Below are 24479 nucleotides of genomic sequence, written 5' to 3' on the forward strand. Positions count from 1 at the left end.
TAGGACTTCCTCTTCACTTCTGGCTTCAGCAAGGCTCGTACAGCCTCCTTTTATATTATGAACAGCCCACATGACCGGTGTGCTGCACATGGACACTCACTGCAGTGGGCTTCTATATTTAGCTCTCTGGTTGCTGCTTTTAGAGTTCTAAGCAATATTTTCAACTCAAGATGCCAAACACACAGACAGAAAAGTTTGTATTTAGGTATCTAGATGTACAATAATATTTTCATTGGGTCTGAAATGCCAAAACCAATACAAATGTACTTGGCATTATCCAAATATAGAGTTATACAGCTTAACTTAGGCACTGGAAATTGATTGCTTTTGCATTAAAAGGACAAATTTCTTTGCCATTAAACAAAAGCCATTTCAGAAAAAAGAAAACAAACCACCCAGCTTTTTGATAATTCTTACGGTAGTTCGTGCATCTACACTTATCTGTCATCAATTAATCATTTTTAAATATCTGCCTATCTTTAAGCCATTAATAATTAAATGAAACAGTGGAAGCTGGGAGAATCCGGCATGTCAGAGAATCAAGGCTTTTATGTATAAAAAATTCCTACTACTTGCCAATAAAAATGAACAACTAAAAAAACCTTAAATGACTTGCAGAGCCACTGAGGTTCACAAATCATTATGTTAAATAATCATCTGTCTGAAAATTTTTGCCCACAAATATGTGAACATTTATGTTTGGCATGAAACTCAAAAGTCACTAAAGATCAAAAGCAAACCAGTGCCTAATGTTTTACTACAATTGGGGTAGACAGAGTGTGTGATAGAAAACTATATAGGCTGACTACATAGGCAAACCATTTTTACCAATAGATTTAATTGTTAAAATCAGTGGGCTTCTTTTCCCTCTAAAATTCTAAGGAAGCAGAAGTTATGAGAGATCATAGGTTTACATTTCTATTTGAAAAAGTCTCTAGAGCAAGTCTGTATATTACCTTGATTAGGGTATCAGAAAAACTAATATAAACAACAACAACAAAAGCATCTGTGGAGTATTCTAGCATGTCACAGACAGAAATTTAGAATTTATAATGGCAGTCTCACCTGGCTGTAAAATATCAGATTCGGGAAATTCATCAAAGTTAGAAGTATCATCAATACTTTTGATTTCTATAGGGATTGCAGCTGGTCTTTCCCTGTGAATAGAAATAAATGCCAGCCTAGTGAATACTAGGAAAACATCCATTTAAGTTCCAGTTTTGTTTAACTTAGTTTTTCAAAGTTACAACATCCCTTTAATTTAAAGCACAAAGTTTCCACTGAGTCCATCAGAGATGTATCTGACTCGCCTGTTTGCTGACGCCACGAGGAGATTTTTTGGTTCCCTATCTAGCATTAGTATCTTCTTGGCAAACTTGAGGAAAACATAATTTTCTCATTAACTGAAACAGCATTCCACACTTAGCTGCCATACAGCTATCACTACAATCTTGGCTGTCACCAAGAACTGCTGTGGTTACCTTCCTTTCATAAACCCAGCCTACCCAGCTGAGCAGGATTCTACTCGCATTTGGAGCCATCAGATGTGTTGCTTTACAATTCCAGCACTCAACAGCCTGGACCTCATCCAAATACCTTTTGACTATAGCTCCTATTTCTGACACTCAGTCACCAGCATCTCTTGTCCAAAATAGGCTGGCTCTGACATGCTACTGCTTTATCAGCTCAACAATTAGGCAGCCCTTTAAGAAGTTTTAAGGTGGCTTTCAAAGTTTCTTATGTGATCTGTCCCATGAAAGCATTCAAACTGGAACATGGCACTGTGGGAAAGTCATTAATTAGCACCTGTAAACTTAATACTGTTGTAATTATTACAATTAAATGTACTTATGGGCGGAACAGGGAAACCATTTTGCCAGGTTGCCAGATGCAGCATGAATAGATATGTTACTGCTCTTGCTGCTTATTACTGTCTCCCACACTGATAAGTTAAATGAGGCTTTCTGCACCAGAGGAAATGAGAAGTACAAGAGCTGGACAATCACACGCCCACAGTATGGATGTTCATGTAGAAAACTGCAGTATTGCTGAAGAAGCAGATCACCTCAGACCTTAAAGACAGCTGAACAGTAGCCATCATTTCAACTGAAAGTATCTGTAGGGCCATCAAAGTCTGCTCTAAAGGTGTTACCATTTTGGATACATGCAGATGTTTCTCAGCATCTGCAGGCACAAGTTCAGGTTGGAACTGGTACAGCTGCCTTGGCCAGGCCCTCTACCCAGGCCTGACCCAGCAGAATTTGGCCACAGAGGCTACGACTCTGAGGTGAGTCAGTGCCTCTGCCCAGCACTCTGTAGACATACCGGTTCACTCAGGTGTAGTATCTGCACCGTGCAGTAAAGACATGCCCTGTGTTTTCCTCCTACTTGCTGCCTCTCCTCTTCATTCATCTATTTCCCCTGCATTTTTGGAATAGAGTTTGCTTTTCTTGTGCTCCTATTATAAAAAAAGTCAATTATAGCAATAGCTGCAGAGCCCACTGCTACTGGAAGAGGAGCTCTCCGATGATATCAAAGCATACATCAGGAATAACACAGCCATCCTACCACCATTTCTTTCCATCCTGGGCACTCTGGGGCAATCTGAGGCATCTCAAGGCAGTTAAACTCTGATCACATCTATGAATGTCAGCAAGGCCTGAAAACCTTTGCTGTCACGCACCTACTGCCAGTAGCTGCCTTTCAAAATAAAAAATGAATGGAAATAATTATCCTTGACTCCATAGTACATGAAATTCTTGCTTTTATTCTCTCTATAAAATGTGTATATCTATATACACACACATACCTGATATGTCCCCAGTCCACACCTTCAAAAAATGGATGACTTTTTATCTCCTCTACTCCATTACTACCAATTCTATTTTCTGAGTCAATACAAAACCTGAAAAAGTGAAAAAGGTAAGGGGAACGTTACAATAAATGTAGACAGAAGCAACAGCAAATAAAACTGTCACGGTATCCTACATCAGGAATTTGAGGAAGTTCTTTCAAATTGTTCCATTACTCTGGGTAACGTAAGAGCAGCCCATTGCATGTAGAAGAAAAGGGAAATGGAACCAGAATATTGCTGGAGTCCCAGAACAAAAAGCTATGATGACAATAACTTGTAACTTCTTACAGGTTTGTGAAAAGCTGCTGCAAGTTCTAGCCCTGCAAGATTAGCCTGGAATTGAGGCTTAAGTCCCTACCACTGAAAACTCCTCTGCATGTTCTCAACTAACAGACACACCCAGTGAAACAGGACCACTCTCTGATGTCACATTTTGGAGCTACAATGAGCCAGACACATTCAAAACATAGCACATCCCTATTCTGCCAGCCACTCCCTCTCCCCACTCCTTAGAGGCCCAGGTGCTGGTGGTACCGAGACCCAAGGCCTATTTCTGATATGGCCCAGCTGCATAACCTCAGCTCATACTCCAGAAGAAATTGCCAATTTATGAGAAGCAGCTGTGGGAAAGCCCGTAGAGTCAAGTAAGAAGAAAAAGGTGAAACTGGAGACAGATGGAATTGTTCAGATGGAGACAGTTACCTGCTCCAGTAGGCAGGAGGAAAAACACCAACCAGGGAAAGTATAAAATCCGAATGAAGAAAAATAGGGAGGTGGAAGCTCTCTGACAGCAACTTGGGGACATCAGGGATTTGTTCCAGCGAGCAGCAGAGGCTGACCCTTCTTCTCTGGAATGATGCCTGCCAGGGCTAATGCCTAGCTGGCTGCAAAAGACTCTGAAGTATCTCACCAAGGAGACGATGAGCATACCCCAATGCTTAGCCTAGAAGTTCATTAAATCCTAGCCATCCTTTCTATGTGTTAGCAGAGACGTAACTGCTTTGTATTTTTCGCTGTCCTTGCAATCTCTTTGAGGATGGCAAAAGATGTCAACGGTGACACGAAGAGGGAGTTTACAGAAACAGGAAACAATGCCCATGCCAAAAAACCCGCTTGGTCTTGCCAAGTGTGGAGTCACCCAATGACCTCCTGGCAATGGGGAGTACCTGGTAGCATGGGGATGTGGGCCTCCTGTTGCTCTAAAAGTCAGCTGACCTTTGTTAAATGAAATCCTGTTTGCCTAGATGAGCAAAGCCTCTGGTTGTTGATTCAGTTATCCTGAACTCATAATCTCTCCACACAATCACGTCATCCAGATTTGAAGGCACTCTCCACATCAATGCATTGCAATACAAAAAAAGGTCCCCTTCTTGATAGTTCAGTGAAATTTTCAGCAGGTAATTTAGTAACATAGCAAGTTAGGCTATAAACTGTCTCCAATTAGACTGTAATGTTCTTTTACTTGTAGCTGAGTGTGACTTGGGGAAAAAAACCAACCTGATTATATTTCTGTTGCAGCCCAGCCAGTTGGTTGATGCCAAGTACTAATAATAGACCTCAAACCTTGTAACAACAGTTAGACAGACTAGGTCTCAGGATTTCTCAAGGCTATGTCTGAACTTGAGCTCATTTTAGTTAAAGAAACTTTAGCATTGTCTGCAACTTCCTTTAACTGAAATATATTTTAACTCATCCAAGCTGCAACAGACAAAGGACCCAATGGCCAGGTGTTTGTTGCCTAACCTGCTGTTTTGACCTCATTTTAGTAAACTGTAACTAAACATGTTTTACCCTAATGTAAATCCTTCCATATAGGGAGAAAATCGAATAAATTCACATTGTCATTGTCTAACTAAATTCATGAGCAAGAAATGTTAACAAATAAACTGCCTGGAATATCTAAAAATGCCCCAAACTCAGCCAAGACTGAGGAGGAAGAAATCCTCAGCAGCAACACTTCCCAAGACTTTCCAGCTACTCTTTCCAACAAAGAACGCAGGATACTGACAACACACAGGAGAGGTTAAGCATAATGCTAGTGAAATAGATACTGAAAACACAATAAAACTGTTATACACTAACTTATTAATGAGGATTAGCAATAATCAAATAATTTGAACTGTTAGTATCACTGGATTAAGAATAACAGTTTGTTCTATTTCTTACGTTTGTTGTATGCTACTGGAGCACTGCTTGAAATAATAATAAAGTTTACTACTTGGCTCTGACTACAAAGTACATTCCCCTTTTTGCCTTTAATGAATTTGTGTAAGCTTGTAATTTTTTTTTTTGGGGGGGGGTGTGTGTGTGTGTCAAAGCTGAAAACCACATCCTCCCCCAAACCTCCCAGGTCAAGAGAGCATTTCTGCCTGATCTTGATCCCTAAACCCCTCACAAAAACTTCAGTGCAAACTGAATGGACTAAAACCTACCATTTTGGAAAAAGTGAGTAAATCCAAAACATCCAAAGATTTCTGTTCAGTGCATTAAATGCTGGCGAGCAGTTATTTTCTAGTTCCCTCTGAGAAGAGGCAAATTGTGTGTTAATAATTTTTTCCTTCTTTTTTTCCCAGTCTGCTCTGTTTCTCCTAACACTGTGGTACAAATCAAGATCATTACAGCTTATTCCTTCACGTTAAACAAATGGCAAAGGGAAAAAGACTTTTTTTTTTTCTTAAAAAAAAAATCCATGAAGGATTGTGGCACAGAAGAAAACAACCTTCCCTCCAACCTAAAACTTCTTTCATGTGGAACAAAATTAACCTAATGGAAGATAAGACTGTCTGGGTGAGTGGCCAGAAGTGAGCTTTTGTTACTGACCTTAGAATTAAATCCTTTGCTTTCTCTGAAATGGGCACCTCTGGAGGAAATACCAATGTTTCTTTCCAGTTCATAACTTTCCTATAAGTTTCTTGTGGTGTTTCTGAGCAGAAAGGTGGATACCCTGCACAAACAAACAGAAAAATCAACAAGCTTTTCCCAGAAAAGGAATGTGACCTGGGCCTCTGCTTTTGCCAGCATGGCACCCAAATCTAACAAGGAGTACTAGCCAAAAGTTTTCTTTTGTAATGTAACATTAAATGGTATTCCGTTACTTCCAGGTAATAAGACTGACCCTCAAAAACATTTAATAGTGAACAATTATTCACTGAAACAACTAACTGAGGCATCATCTCTTGCTGTCTTCTTGGAAAGGTGGAACATTTCAAAGCTTTCTGGAAGCTGAATTTACAGCTTACTTCAGGTGGAACTGAATGAAATTCTGGTACCTCCACTAGGCAGGGAATCAGACTCAGTGAACTAATGGACCCTGTTACCTTTGAAGTGATTCTTAAGTCAGGGTCTTTAACATACCTATTAGCATTTCATACATAATCACTCCCAAAGACCACCAGTCACACAGCTTGTTGTACCCGGTCTGCATAAATACTTCTGGTGCAATATAGTCTGGGGTTCCAACAGTAGAATATGCCTGGAAAAAAAGAATAAACTCTTTAAAAATAGTATGATTTTACACTTTGGAAAACCTTTTCCTGGGGATTCACATATAGGGTACCTTGTTATTTAAGAACGCTTAATTTGAAAATTCACAATATCTAAAATCCCAAGAACATTATTATTCTACATGGGTAAGCACAGAGAACCTTGAAAGTAAATGGAAATCACCCTCCCTAAATGTAATGAAATCATAGATTATTCCCACTGCAATATCAGAAGGTCATCTTAGCTAAAGTTTCAGGTAGCCGCATTACTAAGATATGCAAGTTCTGCTGGTTTAGTTTTGGTTTAGGTTTGTTTTGTTGTTGGTTTGGTTTTTTAAAAAGGGATAACCAGTGGTGATCCCTTGATTTGTGCTCTTAATTAATTTGAGCTCTTACTGGACCCAAGCTCCATGCTTTTAACTTTTACAACATGCAGCCCAGATGGTTGTGGCTAATAACTAAATCTTGAGCTATTTCTCTTTACTGATGGAAAATTTGCAGGGCCGGAGGGGATGACCGAAAACCAACAAAAACACTCACAAAAGTCCACCAAGACCAGTTTGGCTAGGAAAAAAAAATAAAATATTTCACCTGTGTTTGTCTGATCAGAAACAAAACACTTCACTTGATTGAACGAGGCCAAGACATTTAGTTTTAAGCCAATAGAAAACCAAGAATATGGCTCCTTCTCATTTTGGCCTCTTATTCTCTGTTGGACTGTTTATTGATTCACCTAGCTTCACCACACAGTTCTGCTACGTCAGTCTTTATGGACCTGGAGATGTAGACTTTTCAGGGATTTGACTCCAAGCAGAAGTAGTAAGGGTGTGAAATACAGCACCTATGAGGCACCATGACTGCAATGTAATCTCATTATATCTCACAAGGAAAGAAAAAAACCCACCCAAAAGCTTTTTGGGAATACTGCAGCATATCACTTCTTAAACAGGGCGTGTAAAACAAAAAGTTCAAAATTTGAAAACTGAGGGGTTTGCAACTGCTGTTTGGTAAAGATCAAGAGCAGGGCTGAAATTCTGAAAACTCATGAATGACCAGATACTTCGCCTTGAGTTAATGCCAGAGCTCCCTTTATTACTTGATTATTCTTCATTGCAAACCCAAGCTGCAGCACTCCAGTCCCAACACCCTCCACTGCCTTTCCATCATATTCCTGTTCACCAAAAGGGCACAGAAGTTTTGCCCACAGTTCTCTGAAAAAGAACTACACAGCTATGCATCTTCTTGTGCCACTGAACCGCAGGAGTTAAACCCAGGAGTTCACACAGGGTGCCAATACCAGATCAGTCTAGAGACAAACACAAGAAGGCACAGAGAAGAGCAGGGTCTTGATAGTCACAGCTCTGGAAACAGACCAGACAAAGCAACCCTGGTCTCTGAGCTATTCCACAACTGGAGTCACTAGACCACCTGCTTTTGAGTTATGTGCAGTTTGGGGAGCTTGAAGAGAGCGACATCTGTAAAGAATGATGGTCTTCCAGTTTTTTTAAAACAGCAGCATTAATGCCATGCTTATATTTAACTTTTCTTGCAAATAGTTTAAAAGCAAAAAAAAATTATAGTTTTATTAACTTACCAGCTGTCGCCTGTTCTTCTTCCACGTTTCTGCTTTTCTCTTTGAGTTCATATTCTGAAATGCTAATTTACAAAATAGTTATTAGATAATAAATACATTTTTAAGAATTAAAGGAAAAGGTTGACAGCATTCTGTTTTCAAAGAATAACTATTTTATATCCTTAGAATGCTTTAGTCTAGAAACAATTACAACTGGAGAGGGGAAAAAAACCAGTAATGAGTAACTACTGTCCAATTTGCAGCTGAAACTCATGTAAGTAGGACACATAATCTGCAATTTTAAATTAAAACTTGATATAAGTTTTACAGATCGATTTGAGATCAGCAGCACTTGTTGTTGCAGCCGGCAACATATATTCAGATACGGGTGATGTTTTTTCAAGCAACAAATGAAGAATCCAAGAAGAACTGCAGAGAAGTTTTACATTTGTGGAGTAAGACAAACGTGGTGTGTCACTAAGGCATGTTGATCAACAACTTTACTTTTACAAAAAGGTTCATGAGATTGCCCCTGACTTCAGTTGGCACATGAAACCCATGTTCCTTCTGAAAGAGCATTTCTTTAACTTCACTAACATTGTTATGAAAAGTACATTAAAGTACATTAAAACATAGATACATTACATTATGTGGATTTTTATATGTGTATGAATGTGCAAAAATACATTAACATTGCAGAAATCATAATTTCTTTCCTGTGAAAAGCTTCCATGTCCCAGGGAACATGCATTTCCAGTTTTCCAATTACATGCAATCAGCCTGACCAATCTTGCTTATCCCAGCAGAACTAAATTACGATGTGGCATAGCTGCAGTTCAGAACTGTAGAATTGTTTAACTAGGACACCTTATACTTACAGAAGTCACTTGGTGGGTTGTGTGTAAGGTTCCTGTAGAACTCAGTTCTGTGAGCTTTCTTTAAACCTGTGCATAGCCCAAAATCGGAGAGTTTTACATGACCCTAAAAAAAAATAAAAATCAGAAGATGAAAATGTAATTTAGAAAGGTAGTGCTTGAAAAGGGAAGTTTTAATACTGCACGTGCCTCCTCAGGCCATGATGGACTTGCACAGGACTACCTAATCCAGGGCAAGTAGGCAAATAATGTCTGAACCGTGTACTGCGGGAGCGTGTTTTCTCTCAAACAGGTTATTGCCCCTGGGAATGGTCTACAATTCTGCAAAAGCTGAGGGCAGCTAGTTTGCCTGGTTTTGTTTTGAACTGGATACCACTGAGACTGAGTAAGCCTCCAGGATAACATTCCTTTGTTTTGATGGTAACCTCACTTTAACCAGGTTTCCAGCCATCAATACCAGATAGTCCACAGACTTGTGTACAATACTTACTGAGTGTGAGACTCACTGTAGTCAGTCTAACAGACAGAGTGTTTCTGCTGGTGACTGGACAGTAACACAAATGAGATAACTGTAGGAACTGAACTGATTATTTAGCATTGCTCGAATGTTTTGTGCTTTCATTTGTCTTGAAGTAACTGAGTGTATCAGTTTTTAATATGCATGAATATGAGCATTTGGATACCCTAAGTGGGTCAGGCTTGACTTAAAAGGGTTAAAAGCTTTTCCAACAAAAAACAAGGGCAGTTTTGCTTTAAGTATATTGGTACAAGGAAAAGATAGTTAACACCACTTTCTGTCTTTACTCCAGCTAGTTTAAATCACTGGTGTGGCACTACTGGTTCCCACCAATTAGCACCACTCTAATGGCATCATCTGCAGACAGATATTTAAAGCATAGGCAATTTACATGCACATGACATGCCTTAGCATCCAGCAGAAGGTTATCTGGTTTAATATCTCTGTGGATGAATCCCAGTTGGTGAATAGCATCTATGGCCAACACAGTTTCAGAAATGTAAAACTGTGTCTCCTCTTCTGATAAGGTATCTTTCTTCATTAGTAAGGTCATCATGTCACCTAATCAAAGAGAAGAAAACACAGCTTAGAAATCAGAACATTTTAATCACAAGACTAATTCTACATGAAACCCCAGTAGAATCCAAATTTAACCTTGTAACTGGCCTTATAGCTACTAATTATAGAACTATTACTGTAAGGACCTACAAACCCAACATACTTTTTCAGTAAACTGGATGTAAAACTGTTGAAAATTCTAAATAGGAATTTTAGTTGGACAGCCCAAGAAGATAATAGTGAATTGTAACACATAATACATGAATTGCACAAATAAACTGTTTAAACAAGAGGTTTTATTTTGATTTTACTGTTAATAGCTTCAGCAGTATAAAGCAGAACATTGGATTACAGTAATTATTTAATCCAAGTCTATTTTAACACCCCTTCATAACCTTTCTCTTCCCCTAAAAATCAGGAATGGTTACATTACTGTGACATCTTTTCAACAGCATTAAATTGTTTATTATCACAAATCACACAGCATCCTTGTTTCTAAGATTTTATGAAGCTGACAACAAAAACTAAGGAAGAGGTACTTTTATCACCTGACACCACAGCATACAGCTTACCTCCAGGTAAGAACTCCATGATCAGGTAAAGGTTTCTTTTATCCTGAAAGCTGTAAAACATTTTCACTACCCAGGCTCCATCTGCTTCAACCAAAATATCTCTTTCTGCTCGGATATGGGCCACCTAGATTTTTTTTAGAATTACCGTTATTAAAGGACAATTTAAGTATTTCAGCAACAAACACCACATTATATTCCTAGTCCTACGATCTATTTTAACGATCTTTACTAACAAGGCTATTTTTCATGCTCTTTTCATATTCATATTTTTCATAATTTTTAACTAGATCCTACAAAGTCCTCAGAAAATACCCACCAGAAATCAACTTAATGTTGAAAATAACCATTCACACAACTCTGCTGAAGCAATCTCTAGAAACACAAAGCACAGACTGCTAAGCAGGGTTTGGTTTTTTTGTTGGAAAGAACTCATAAAGCTGGTGGAAAAGTGCAATTCCCTTCTTTACTACACCCTAACATGAAATAGGAACATCCAAAAAAATTATAAAGCTGACCATCACAGAGCTTTATATGGTAGTGTCCCTACTGCAAGCTGAGACAAAAATTTAACATGCCATTCAGTGTGCAAATACTGACAAAAACATTGGAAAAGGCCAGAGCTGGTCTTAAAGAATGCAAGAACCAAGAGGTAAAATGGTAGATGCATTATGATTACTGTCAGAAGTTACTAGATTTCTCATATAAGTATACAAAGAAACAGAAAGCTAATAACCACTTCTATATAGATAGTTTAAACTGAGTTAAAACTCACAGTTTAAACTTGGCAAGATAAGCCTGGGGAATCTTCTCTAGCAAAAGTGACACTGTCTAAACTAATTTCTTCCTGCAAAACCCAATTCCTTCATTGCTGTGAAGAAGAAATGCCTGACTTACAGGGAACTGCTGTCTGGTTCCCAAAGCCACATTGTGCACGCCACCGATGGTGCGTGAACCCCTTCCAGATGGTACACGTATGTATGCACATACAGGGCATACCTTACTTGAACTGCACGGTAAGTGCCTTGGCCAAGTGGGAAAAGGACTGGGATGCATTTCAGGCCTTAGAGATGATGGCAGGTAGCAATGAGCTCAGCGGCCAGTATTAAAGCAGTGCAAAAATGGTAAGGGTCTTGGGTTATTTAAGGGTGGGGGGTGCAGGGAGAAGATGGAGCCATTCCTCCAAATGATGTGCATGAAGCTGACCCAGAACTAATACGGCCATGGCTGCTGCTGATGTTGGTCCTGGGCAAGTGAGTTTGGGAATGTCTGACCTTGCCCAGGATACTGCAGTCCCAGCTGAGGCTTTGAAAAATATACAGAGAGCTGCTACCCCATGAATTCACTGGAAAATAAGAATAATAGAGATTGGAGGAGGGGTGTATGTTTCACTAGAACGTACCCTCATCCTGAAGAAAAATGAAAGACATATGCATGGAAAAAATATTTCTTGACAGCTCTAAGAGTTTCATTATTCATACACTAGAAGGCAACTTCTGGAGAGAAAATATGTACACTATTCCAGCTTTGAGGGCTATTACCAATTAACAGCAGTCTTCTGCATCTCTTCACCAATTCTACTGGCCAGGAACATCTTCACATGTGTATGTTCTTTTCACAGGGCCATGGGTTCTCTCTCTGCAGTAGGCACTCCAGCTTTGATTTATCTAGCTCTGTCTATTGTTATTTCTTTCTACCCTCTGCTCCTCAATGTAGCTATAAAACACAATGTTAAAACCTTGCTTAAAGAACAGCCAGGTTATCTCCCAGTGCTATCAGGCTTGAAAAAAAAAAAAATAATCTCAATTTTCTTGTATTTGTGCCCTGTGTTGCTTTCCATTGAACAAACCAGGCAATGAAAATTACAGCAGATAAACACTCTCCAAGGAAGATTACTGTCCCGAACTAAATGGAGAGTGTGAGCTAAGCCTCCTTGCCACATCAGGTTCTGAAATGGGGGCAAGGCTTCAGAGGGCCACACACATCCTGGCTGCTGTGCAGCACATGCTGCTCCTCTGGTTCCCTATATTCAGGGCATGGGCTTGAGAAGACACACAGTCTGTGCCAGGGGGGAAAAAAAAAAAAAAAGTATGAGTACCAATGCAAAGAAATGTAATATAAGATCAAATGATGGGTAAGGTTTGCACTGGTAAGAAGTCTTCTTTCATCTGCCCTTTCCCTTGAGACATTCATACTTGATTTCTTTGCTTTGTGGTGCTACAGTACTTGCTGTGTCTTACGGGGAATTTGCAGTGAATTACTAACTAAAAAGTGAAAGCAAACCCCAAACCAAACTAATAAAAACAAAGTAAAGCAGAACAAGACAAGAGCTGATTAAAAAGCAAAATAAAGGAAAACAAAGCCAATGAACAATGTGACATCTGTCAGTATCTAACCACCAAAAGAAAACATCAAATAATCTCAGTTTTCACTATGGCACAGTATTACTTTGCAAGAAGCATCTCCTTGAAATGCAGTTTTACAGATTAAGTACCATAAGGTCTGCATTGATAAAGGAAGGGAGAAAAAAAAATACTTGTCACTATTCCAAATAGAACATTTTTCAAAATGCTATTACATGACCTTCTTTCCTAACTTCTGCTTATTCTTTTGTACTACGGTAGCAACTCCATAAATGCTTTGGGCTGCTATATCATCATTAGGGCTTTCGAAGTGGAAAAAATGGCCAAACAGTATCTGCCACAAAGAACTGTGGGAATTTTCTAGACAGTATAAACTTGAAATCTAGGGGACTTATCCAACACAAACCTGCTCTTTCTCCAGCATATCTGCTTTTCTTAGTATCTTCATTGCATAAATGTGACCAGTATCCTTCTTCTGAACAAGGCGTACCTATAATGAGAAATATAACCCAAACAATTCTCTACCTCAGAAACTAGACCCCAGCATGGAATCTACTGGAAGGCTCTACTGGGCATGGAACAGTTCCTTTGTTAAACGTTCAAAAACACATGGAAAACAGAAATGTTTCTACACAATGTACAACACTAGTACTAGTGATGAAGTTTGAAGTAGTTATTTTTTTAGAAAAGTTAGCAGCCACTAACTAAATTCCAGGTAGCCGTGAGATTGTGTACACTAAAATTCAGGAGCAGATACAACTGTGATGTGACACCAGGCAGGCAGGACATTTACAGAGAGGAGCTCTGCAACTGCAAATCCATCATTTCAGAGGGCCAAATGGACAACAACAGTTTGGGAAGCTGTGGGAAACTAAGGGCCTTCCCAGAGGCCTTGAGAAATCAAGGCACATAATTCATTACTGGACTTACCATACTTGCACAATTACTCAAATAGCTATTCTTCTGCAATAATATTCCCCAACTGGAACTTTTTATTCCATACTTAAAATGTTTCATTTTAATATTAAATCCAATTTTAATATCCTATTCAAGCAAGAATGTCACAAACCTCCCCAAATGCTCCTCTTCCTATAACTTTCAAAGATTCAAAGTCATCCAAGCCAAGTCTAGTCCTCTTCAGTCGCAGAAACTCTGTTTCTTTGCGAGCATGTTGTGACCTGCGCAATTTTTTCTAAGGAGACACATACGCATACATTTCTGCGTTATTGGACAGTAGGAAATCAAGATATACAATCTACCTTCCTGTGAAACATTCTCTCTCCCATTAGGATTACAGAGAAAATGTAGAAGAAGTCTTTCTGAATATCTCAAAGTATGATCCATGAGCACAGTCTTTTATATAGAGGCCTCAGGCCCAGTTTCACTTGGGCAGGGGATGTTGGTGTTGGGTTTTTTTTATTACTTGAATAAATAGTTATTAAAAAAATGAAAAGGAAAAAAAAAATCATACTGGTTCCAACAAAGTATGTCAGTCCTAAGGACAAAGTCACTAGCTGAGGCAGTTTTTGGGTAGGGTGAAGGATCAATAAAAACTGAAAATTGCATCCCACTGAAAAGCGTGATGACAAGGAGTCTCACAGGCAGCAGCAGAGACCCACCTTAAACCAAATGGATTTTGCTATAAATAGTGTATGGCAGGCAAACACTCTTATTTGGAAGAAAAATCTGTCCAAATCCTGTCATGTCTTTTGTTCTATAAAAATGTCAACGGGATTCACCCTGAGAGAAGGCACGTGCCGACCTATGCTCCCAAAGATGCTGAGAAGATCTCAGACACTGCTAACGAGTGCCATCGCTCAGGCACCTGCCAGGTTTTGTAGTAGCATGACAGCGTCATTTAAAACCACAAGATGGCATTAGGCACCCACACTCACTTCTCCCTCTTCTCAGAAGTTACCAGGCGCTGCTCCTACTTCCCTGCCTATCCTGAAGGCAGTACAGGCAGCCATGGTGTGACAGACCTCAGACAGGCAATTTACTGAGCAAAGTTCTGAGAGATGCCAACCGGACAGAGATCCCTTTTCATCTGTATCCGAATGGAGAAAAGGTGTGCCCAATTTGTTGTTTAAATCAAGAAAAAATGGTTCAGCATTTTGCTTTCTACCCACATCTAAAAGCATTTCACATTTTTTTCCTGCCAAACATAATGGCAAACTACTTTAATCTTTGAAAAGCATGTCATATACCTGCTGCAGCCATATGTGTCATAAGGACTAAGGGTGGCTTGAAAAGCCTTAGCTATTACAAGTATCATTCAAGCATACTCACAGCTTCCCTAATAAGTTATTTACATTGGCGATGTTCATTTACAAAGTAAAACTTAATGTCATGCTAGCTAATGTTTCTGTAAGCTCCTCAAATGCCAATTTGAAGTAGTGGAACAAAAGCAAAACAACCCCTTCAAAGGTTACTTAAGCAGTATTTACCTCCTCATCTGCGAGGCCTTCCTCTTCCATAGCCACTTCTAGCTTCTTCTGCCTGTGAAGGGGAGAAACAGGAGATTGCTTTTATTTATTAATCATATATTCCATATACCAAAGAATATGCCTTAAATGGAAATCTGAAGACGTAACTGCACACTCCACCCATTCACTCATTTGTGACCAAAGCTGTTGAAAATGCATACGCAAATGTAAGACCATACTTATGTATTTGCAGAATTAGGCATTAAATGTCCAAAGGTATAACCACTCTCGTGGCTTATATTTCTTCATCTAATCTTGTTGAAGTAAGGCTGTTTTTATCAATTAGGATTACAAATCAGAATAAACATGTTTTTTTCCACCATTTCTATCCCAGCTCTACCTTCAGCCAGCTCCAGCTTTCACCGCCAGCCCCAGCCTTGTTGACCTCTCTCTCCCTGGTCACACTCCTGGTCCTGCTCCCCTTGCTCTCATGCCAACTAACTCTACCCACCCTAGACCCATCATCATTTCCTCCCAGTGTCCTACCTAGGCCAGGGCTCACTGTCCCAGGACTCCTCCAGCTGGTGCCGTGCCAGGCTGGGAGGGTCTGAGCAGGGACTGAAGCCTGGAAGTACCCCACAGATGGCGGGGGCTCAGCATGTGGCAATGTGTCTACTGGGCCCTTCTTTTTCCACCCATGGGATGCTTCTTTATGACCATCAGGGTGCAGCTTTTAGAAAGCCAGCTACCCACTAGCAGTGGGCCAGGAGTTTGAAGGCTGGGTGCCAAGCTGTGGGTGTCTTTCTGCACTTTGGGAAGTACAGCAGGATCCCCTAAATTAAAGCAGACAGTCTATTCTCCTAACTAGAAGCAACTCAATTACACGGGATAATGACTAAATATGACGAAGAGAGAAACCTCGCTGCTTGGCTGAAAACTCCTCAATTAAAAACATATTACCAGGGGAATGACAATTTCACATGCTGATGACAATCTGAAACACAACATTCATTATAATCAAATGCTTGGTGCGTTGACAATTCAAGTAGCACTTCACCACTTTGCAAGCAGAATTGGGCACTGATGAGTGAAGTTGAAGTGGAGATGACCAATGCATACTCCTATGCAAGGACTACCACTCAAAACCACCCAAGAAGAATTTAAGGGTGGGTATTACATTATCCCCAAAATTCTTCCTGTCCACCCAGGAGCCTCTCAAACCACCCATCACCAACCCTATGCTCTTTGCTGCCCCTTATTTCCACTCCAGGCCACCCCCAGCTTTCTGCCTCCTTTTCTTACCCCATATCCTGTCAAACACCTCTCCATTGAGTTCCCTACCTCCTATACACCCCCTTCTGCAGGGTTTGAGTCTTGGCACGAGCTCCATTCTGCAGAGCACAAATAGACACCACAAGCCAGTGCCTTACACAACACCAAGTTACCACCCATCAGCAGCTCTGCTGCATCTACCTCTGTAGTTTATTCCCTCAGGCACACGTGGAGGAACCTGAGGTCACCAACCCCACACATGCTGTACAGTAAGACCCTGCACAGAGTGGTTTCTGCAAAGTAGAAATAACCTGATGAGGAGGTAAATTGTACAAGAACATCAGAAGTGGAGGTCCTCAGTTTCTCAGTGACTGCTTGGTGCAGTAGCAGGGGATGTTCCCAGGCCTCACAGCAGAGCCAGCAGCTGAAAGGTAGCCTGCGCCCTTTGGGGATTAGCTCCTTACAACCAGAATGCTCTGTGCATGTGGATCAAAGTGCCCTTAAACACACACTGCCAAAAGCCAACAAAGAAGAGCTCAAGAGGGGTGAGAGGAGGCAGAGCCAGTACCTGGTTTCTCTCTCTTCGTGCTGTATGATTAGGTTGCTGTAGAAGTTCTCCAGTGTAAGTTTGGCAACCGTCACTCTCTCCCGGGTGTGGTTACTCATGGGAAAGGATGTTGTAGTCCCTGCAGTCATCGCCATGGTAACATGTACTGAAACAGCATGTCAAATGGTTACTCACTTGAAAAAAAATATCTATTTAAAAAAAAATACTCCTCTTTCCCACTCCCCATCTCAAATTCTTAGACACTACAGAATTCACAGGAAAGGTACTGTGGATACATGATATAAGAAACTCCATTAAAAAAACCTGTACTATAAAATTATCCCAAGATAGCAGGAGGACTTACTACCCACTCTCTAAAAAAAATAACGACATGCTGGCAAAACAAAGGGTGAATAATAGCAAAGAATGATGCAGGCTACAGGCAGCTCACTCAGCACGCTTGTCCACGAATGAGGAAAACATACCTCTGGTGGACCTGAGCCCAGCCCGGGGGAGGGAAGAGGCAGCAAAACATGGAAAGGAGAAGGGGGAAGTAAGAGAAGGACCAGACAGCTCCCACAGCTGGACACGTCACAACTCTACGACAATTTCGGACTGCAGAAATCTTAGATGGTACCAAAAGGACAGGTTAAAATGAAAAACTAAACGGGCAAAAACCCTAATCCCATTCAGAGGAGAAGCTATTTCACTCACGGCTGGAAGATAGCCATCAAGTATTTTCAGATTTTAAAGCTGCTCAACAAAATTACATGTGGACAGCTGTGGGGTATTTCTAGAAATTATCACATGAAAATGAAAAATGGAATTGCTATATCTTAATTGGAAAACTGCTGTTTCTGGGTTTTTGTTTAGTTGGGTTTTTTTAAAGCAGCAACCAACCACCAAAAATAGAAAACCCTTCCCCACCACAAGACCATTAGGCAACCAGTCTTTCTGTTTGTTTCCTTTGCAACCATCTCTGTGCCATGCCACTGATGAATGAAATGAGCATTTTCTGGAGTGGCTGTTCATTACAGAGCTCCCTGTGTCTGGATTCTAAAATTTGCAAGGGGAGTAGTCTTACACTGCTGTAAATAACGTTACCCTTGTAGGTGAAGTACTTAGAGGTCAGGGCACGTGGTCACTGAGCAGTTGAAAACTTGGAAGAGGAAAGGAAGGTTACTCTCTTTGATAGCTTTCATCTTCAACCCAAAGAACTTAGATGTACTAGAACACCACTTTTGATGCTGGGAAAAGCCATCTTAGGACAGTCCTGAGTCCCTTGCAGCTGGTCTAGGGAAGACAGGGGAGATAAAAACCCAACCCAACTGAACCCACCAACCAACCAAAAAATAAAAATAATAATAATAAAAAAAAAAATCACAGTTTGCGCAAGGACTCATGCCCTACCTGGAGGCGCTTTAGTAGAGCCTCACAGAGGGGAGCCATGAACAGCAGCATCTCAGCCCCATGCTCATTTGTTCAGGTTGTTTAGGGGTTGTTTTTGGAAAATGACACAGAAGTACATGCAGTCCCTTTGATTATTTACGTAACCTTCTATATCACCAGGGGATTTTGAGGAAGACAAATCCCAAATTATGATCTTCCAGCAGATCCTAATACTTCTTAAGGTGAACCGATTAAAAGTTTCATACAGAAGGAAATCTGCACGTCCACATCAGGACAGGAAGATTGCTTAACCCTGCTCTGGATTTTTTGTTTCAGATTTGTCTGCTGCCCTCCGGGAGGATGGTATTTTATCTTGTGGATTTGTAATTGGATTTGTTGCAACAATAAGATATTTGTTGCCAGAAACACAGCTGCTGTGTCACAAATAAAGGCTTTTTATAACATTATGTAGGTATTATTTTAGCTGTGTATTTTGCAATGCACAAGACGCCAGAATTCTGAGAACAAAAATGTATCTTTCTCTACATATACAAAGAGGTTTTAATTACAATACAGCTGCTTTAAGATGATGTCAATATTTCTATTTTTTAATGAGTCTTTTATCCTCTTCAGTTTTCTACTATAGGAATATGAGAGCTGTCAATCTTAACAGTCTTTACTAAAAATTAAGGGGTTCTATTCTTCACACAAAGACATACCCCACACTGGACACTGCTCCAAAAGTTGGCAGAACTTAGCACTGCTCTCCCTATCAAGTCTGTTGTACAATACCGCACTCTTTCTCTCCCTTGATAGGTGGGAAAAGATAAATTAACAGGCATCTGAGAGCAAAACCAACAGCATGTTGACACACGCAAATCAAACAGAGCAACTACTGACCACACACTGGTATCTGTGATTAAGTTATTTCAAGAAATGACCTAATAGAGTAAAAACCTGCCTTCTGATCATTCTGAAGTGCCAGGATAACGTAGCATTAACCCAGGCTTGAAATGGATTAACCTTTACTTAAGGTATAATGAGTACACTCTAGCACTAGCAAACAACAGGGTATTCGTCTTTTCCACGTCTTGTATTCCTGGTAGGGGAAAGTAAGACTGCAATTTTATTTCCCGTTAATTTGTTTTTCCATGCTTCTATACTCACAAACTCACAGACGTTACCAAATAGCAAATCTAAAGTCACCTGATTTTATTAAGCCTGTAAAAAGGAGATAACTATTCTGGCAGCACAGCACACTATAAATAGCAGGGCTGACCCTCACGATGGTTCTACAGTAGGAGAATGCAGACAAGAACCCAATCTGTAAATTAGTAAGCTCAGAGAAAGCTGTTTACCAGAGAAGAAACTTGTACCGACTTTACCATCACACCATGACATAAGCTCACCAAAGCAGGAGGGCTACATCACTAGAAGCAATTGCTTCCAGCATCCCATTTATCCTACACACACCCCACCAGCCCTGCCTCCAGACCATGCTGCACCACAGCACATTATTTCCTTGAGAGAGAATTTACCTTACATTTGCTCAGACTGCAACCAGTGTCCCCAGCAAGCTCTGTCACCATGGGGAAAATAAACAACTTTGTAAAACCAAGTGGTGCCCTAAGCTCTCCAGGTTCCCCAATGTAAGTGGAAAAGAGCACAGACCCATGTCAACTCACAGCCGAGAAAATCTCTTCATCCTTTTTCCTCCTGCCTCTCTGCTTCCACTAGAAAACCCTCAAACAAAGCACAAATCCACATCTCAAACAAAATATTCAGTTGGGAGTAACCAAGTAAAGTCCTTGAGCATGACCTTTATAAACAAATGATACCGGAGGGGATGTGGGTGGAAAGGAAGAAGCTTCAAAATGGGGGCTTTTATTGACAGCACAGGCTATTTCTACTGACCTCACCACATTAACGGGCATGTTTTGAAAAGGTGCCACCCATAGTTTCTTGGAAATGCCCTCAAAAACCTACTAATTCACCCAAATTCATTCCATTTGCATAATGGAACCATTCTATTCCTGCTGCATCACCAGCCCTGCACTAGGCTCCCTGGACCACAGAGAAGGTCATGTTAAACCAGCCAGAGGCATTTGGCCAAAACTCCTCTGGCTGCTGAGGACCAAAGATCTTTCTTTCTGAAGGGCCTGTTAATTCGGAAAAAATGATATACCACTGGCTGTGAATGAGAGAGACATCAAACCCATCTAATCGACAGAAGACACTGAGCAGCGCACAGCCTGCAGGACATCACCTCAGAGCTGCCAGAAGCAGAGATGCCATATGTGCTGCTTGGCCCAGAAATCAAGCCTGTGCCTCCTGGATGGATGGCTGAACTCACAGCATGAGCCTTTCTCCTGATGCCTGCTCAGCTCAGCAGCAAGCACCTACTCCATGGGGATGAGGAGCTACAGATGTGCAAATCTTGCCCGCAGAGGCAAGTGGGACAGCAGTGTAGCAGGGAGGAGTTGAAGGACGTTCCTGAAGGATGAGAGCAAGGTACAACAGCAGAAAGGGGACAGCAGGCCCAGTGCTAATAAACTGGAATTTTCAAATGTTTCCTCTAAGCAAGTCTCTCCAAACTCAGCACACGCTATTTCAGTTGGAAGGGACCTCTCCTTTCTGCTAGAAAAATGCTGCCTGGTCAAAGCATACGTTTGATCTTTTTATTCCCAGATCTTTCCTGACTGGGAAGCGGAGAAAGGCCAAGAAGTTTACTACAACTTTAATCCTACCTACCTACCACAACAGCTCTAGTCAAACCCTTGATTGATTTTCCTGACAGGAGCTTCCAGCTTCTGCTACACAACTGGTAACTCAACACTCATGTCCTCTCTGGGGCACTTCTTGGCAGCTCCCACAGCCCATCATTAATGTTTTTATATTAGACTATCAGATTAAGACTCCAGTTAATGAGAACAAAAATCATTGAGGCAGGCATCCAATCCCACCTGCTACAACTCAGAGGAGGAGAGATGGAAGAAATCAAGGCACCTGGAGAACCGTTCTCCCCCGAAAGAAACACTTGGCACTTTGTGGGATCACTTTCTAATCAGGAAGGGATGAGAACACAAAATTGAAGCCTCTTGCACATTGTCTCCAGCTTTCACAGCTCCAGCTCAGGGCATCCAGGATGTGTGAAGGTGAGGGAGAGCACAGAGCTGTTGTTTGGCAGGAAGGAAGGATGGAGGTTTGACACCCTCAGGAATTTTAGAGCCTGTTTCTACATCTCCAGGTAGCTCTCGCCTTTAAAGACACAAGCATAATAAGGGATGAAAGAGGATCCTGCAACAGATGTGCAACAAGACCTCAAGAAACTGGCTTTATTACCCCATGGCATACTTTCCAGCCTGTAAAATGAAGGAACAGGACATGGATGTGGAGTAGAAAGCACAATCATAACACTTCACATCATCAAACATTTGAACTGTAGTGATGATGAAGATTCAAACACTTGGATAGGAAAAAAAACACCACCACAAAATCAAAACAAAACCAAAAAACCCAACAAAACACACTAAAAAACAAACTCCCAATGCGGGTAAGTTCATAATTTCAGATCCTTCTAACATATTCTTCCAACTGTTCACATTTACTTTTTCAATGATTTCTCATTTCAGTGAGAATTAAAGTATGTGACAGTATGCCACACGCAGTGAAAACTGAAACCAACCTTTCCAGCTATCTTCCTTATTAAAGAGTTTCACATTTCTCAGGATACTACAGTAATCTATTTGATCAATTCTTGCTTTCTCTTACACAGATTGCCAGCAAAAGAGCAAGTCTGTGCCAGTTAAACAGTGGTATCACGACTGGGCTTCTGTAAGAACGGGTTTGAAGGTGTCAGTCTCTTTATGCACAAATCTTCTGCACAACTGTGTTGTATCATACAGCTTGTTCTTACTATTAAATAAGGCTGGATCTATACTACCAAATTAATTTGGACCTAAGTCACACAATGGAAATATCATCCTCATTTTTGAAACCGTGAGTGTAGTATAATTACACAGCAGCCCTAGAATAAATTTACTCTGGACTCATTACTTAGTGCATATTTAAGTTAGGGAGCAAACACCACATATAACTCTCAGAAAGAAAAGCACAGTTTTTTCCACATGACAGAACGATGCTACTTACATCAATCATGCCACTGGGTCTCTCATTTGGATTTAAAATGTAAAGGTACATACACATTCAACAGGACAGGGAACATCAATCCTTCCTCCCAAAACAGCTACGTCATTTCATAGAAAGGCTGATAATAATTTTCATTTATACACGCAAGCATGCCCCTAAAGCCCAGCAATTAGGAAGGCTGTTACAGTAAAAAGGGTAAAACTGCAAAGTTTATAAAGTTTCCTTTTACATTCCAAGGAAATCTGTCTCTTGAATGAAAGCCTCTGGGTAAGGCAGATACTGAAACATATTTCTGCCTTTCAAAGTTCCCATTTTCTCAGCATAACACATTTTGTCATTCAATTTGCTTATGAAGTATACAAATGGTATTTTTCAAGAATTAGAAGGTAAAAGAGAAAGGAGAGAGAGGCTTTTAGTGCCAGACCTGTTCCAAAGTAAACGCATACGGCTCAATGAGTACCTTCAGAAACGCCAGCTATCACCACCGTGCGTAGTGCGGGAGGGAGCTCTTCTGGGTGAGAAGCTAGAGCGGACTTAGTAACGTTGCTTGGCTCCTTACAGACAACACAGCAAAGCAACTTGCAAAACCAGGCACTAAAAACTACTGCTGACAAGGATTATATTTAAAAAAACGAAGTGCCACCTAGAAAAGCAGCATGGATACAGCAAGGCTTCAAGTATGAGCGCCAGCCCTGCTGTCTCTATAAATTGTTTGGATTCTCTTAAAGAGAGACAGGATATATATACACACACATAAAAAAACCTACCCACCATACACAAATAACAGTATGATTCACACCAAAAGGCAGTGGGCAGGGACAGATGAAGTAAGCAACCAAAGGCTCAGCAGGACAAGGTGGTGTGACATACCAGCAAGAGCGAGGGGAGGAGCAGCAGCTGGAGCAGCAACCACCCAGGCACCCTGAGCAACTTCTGAGACATGCAACTGTACATGGTATGAACTGCAAAATGGCAGAACTGAATGGCAGAAAGCAAAAATAAAAATGCTATACAAGAGCTGATAGTTCCAGTGATGAAACAGAAGGAGAAAGTGGTCATACTGTGGTATCAGCCTGGAGGGAAATTGCTTTCTGCACTACAGTTCTGCTAGCACAAGTGTGGCAACTGCACCGTGCATATTTTCACCATCCAGTTGATTATACTGAACCTCCTCGTGGAGAGGTTCCCTGCCTTCTTTTTCTATAACCCACTTTCAACTTAATTCCAAAGCTTTTGAAAAACCAGAAACAAACAAAACACTACAGGATCCTGAAGTCTTGGAGCAACAAACAAACAAGAAAACTCTGCTACTCCAATCTACATCAATTTATGGACCAGTATTTTTTAACTCTTGCAGCCTGATCTTAATACTTGTGTTATCACTAAAGAGAGCTTTCCATATTAAGAACAGAGCCTTGTTCATTTGTCCATAAACACCCCCCCCCCCCCCTCAGCTCAATAGGTTTTGACCTAATATTCCTGTGCCGGCATCTAGATGATGTTAGCTGCCCTACTGCTGTTACTGAAGTTCATAGTTATTAGATCAGCATGTTTGCCAAGCACTGCTCTGGGGTGTGTTTCAGAAAAATAAATATTATGTTCCTACATAATTCATGTTTTCAGTAGTATCACCATTCATAAGCCCCTATTTTATTTAATATGCTACCTGAGGGAAGCAACATTCCCTGCCAAATAAAACAAATCAGATACTTCAATGCAGATTCCTCCTCTTTGACATTATTGCCAAGACCAGATCTTTCCGACACCCTCCAGTTTTTACAAGAGTTCCCACCTGAGAAGGGAAAATGAAACAAGACTGCAATAACACATCACTGACACTTTAGCATTTCATTTACCTCATTTATAGACTTCATTTCCTTTAGCTTGTTATTCATTCCCCAATGT

At 40.7% G+C, this 24479-nt stretch overlaps 1 protein-coding gene across 2 annotated transcripts in view; it reads right to left on the bottom strand.

The window, feature by feature from the left end:
* The window catches only part of STK38L (serine/threonine kinase 38 like), a 50714-nt gene that overhangs the window by 4433 nt on the left and 21802 nt on the right, over window positions 1-24479 (bottom strand). For both annotated transcript variants that reach the window (XM_055711665.1, XM_055711666.1), the window contains exons 2-13: window positions 17058-17202; window positions 15239-15290; window positions 13861-13983; window positions 13198-13281; window positions 10432-10555; window positions 9708-9862; window positions 8788-8890; window positions 7931-7992; window positions 6209-6326; window positions 5675-5798; window positions 2810-2905; window positions 1066-1157 (exon numbers count right to left, since the gene is read on the bottom strand). In XM_055711665.1, the coding sequence (XP_055567640.1) occupies window positions 1066-1157; window positions 2810-2905; window positions 5675-5798; window positions 6209-6326; window positions 7931-7992; window positions 8788-8890; window positions 9708-9862; window positions 10432-10555; window positions 13198-13281; window positions 13861-13983; window positions 15239-15290; window positions 17058-17191 (1267 nt within the window). In that variant the 5' untranslated portion in view covers window positions 17192-17202. The remainder of the gene's footprint in view (window positions 1-1065; window positions 1158-2809; window positions 2906-5674; window positions 5799-6208; window positions 6327-7930; window positions 7993-8787; window positions 8891-9707; window positions 9863-10431; window positions 10556-13197; window positions 13282-13860; window positions 13984-15238; window positions 15291-17057; window positions 17203-24479) is intronic.

Source organism: Falco cherrug, chromosome 5 (genome assembly GCF_023634085.1).
Source record: "Falco cherrug isolate bFalChe1 chromosome 5, bFalChe1.pri, whole genome shotgun sequence".
Lineage (NCBI taxonomy): Eukaryota > Metazoa > Chordata > Aves > Falconiformes > Falconidae > Falco > Falco cherrug.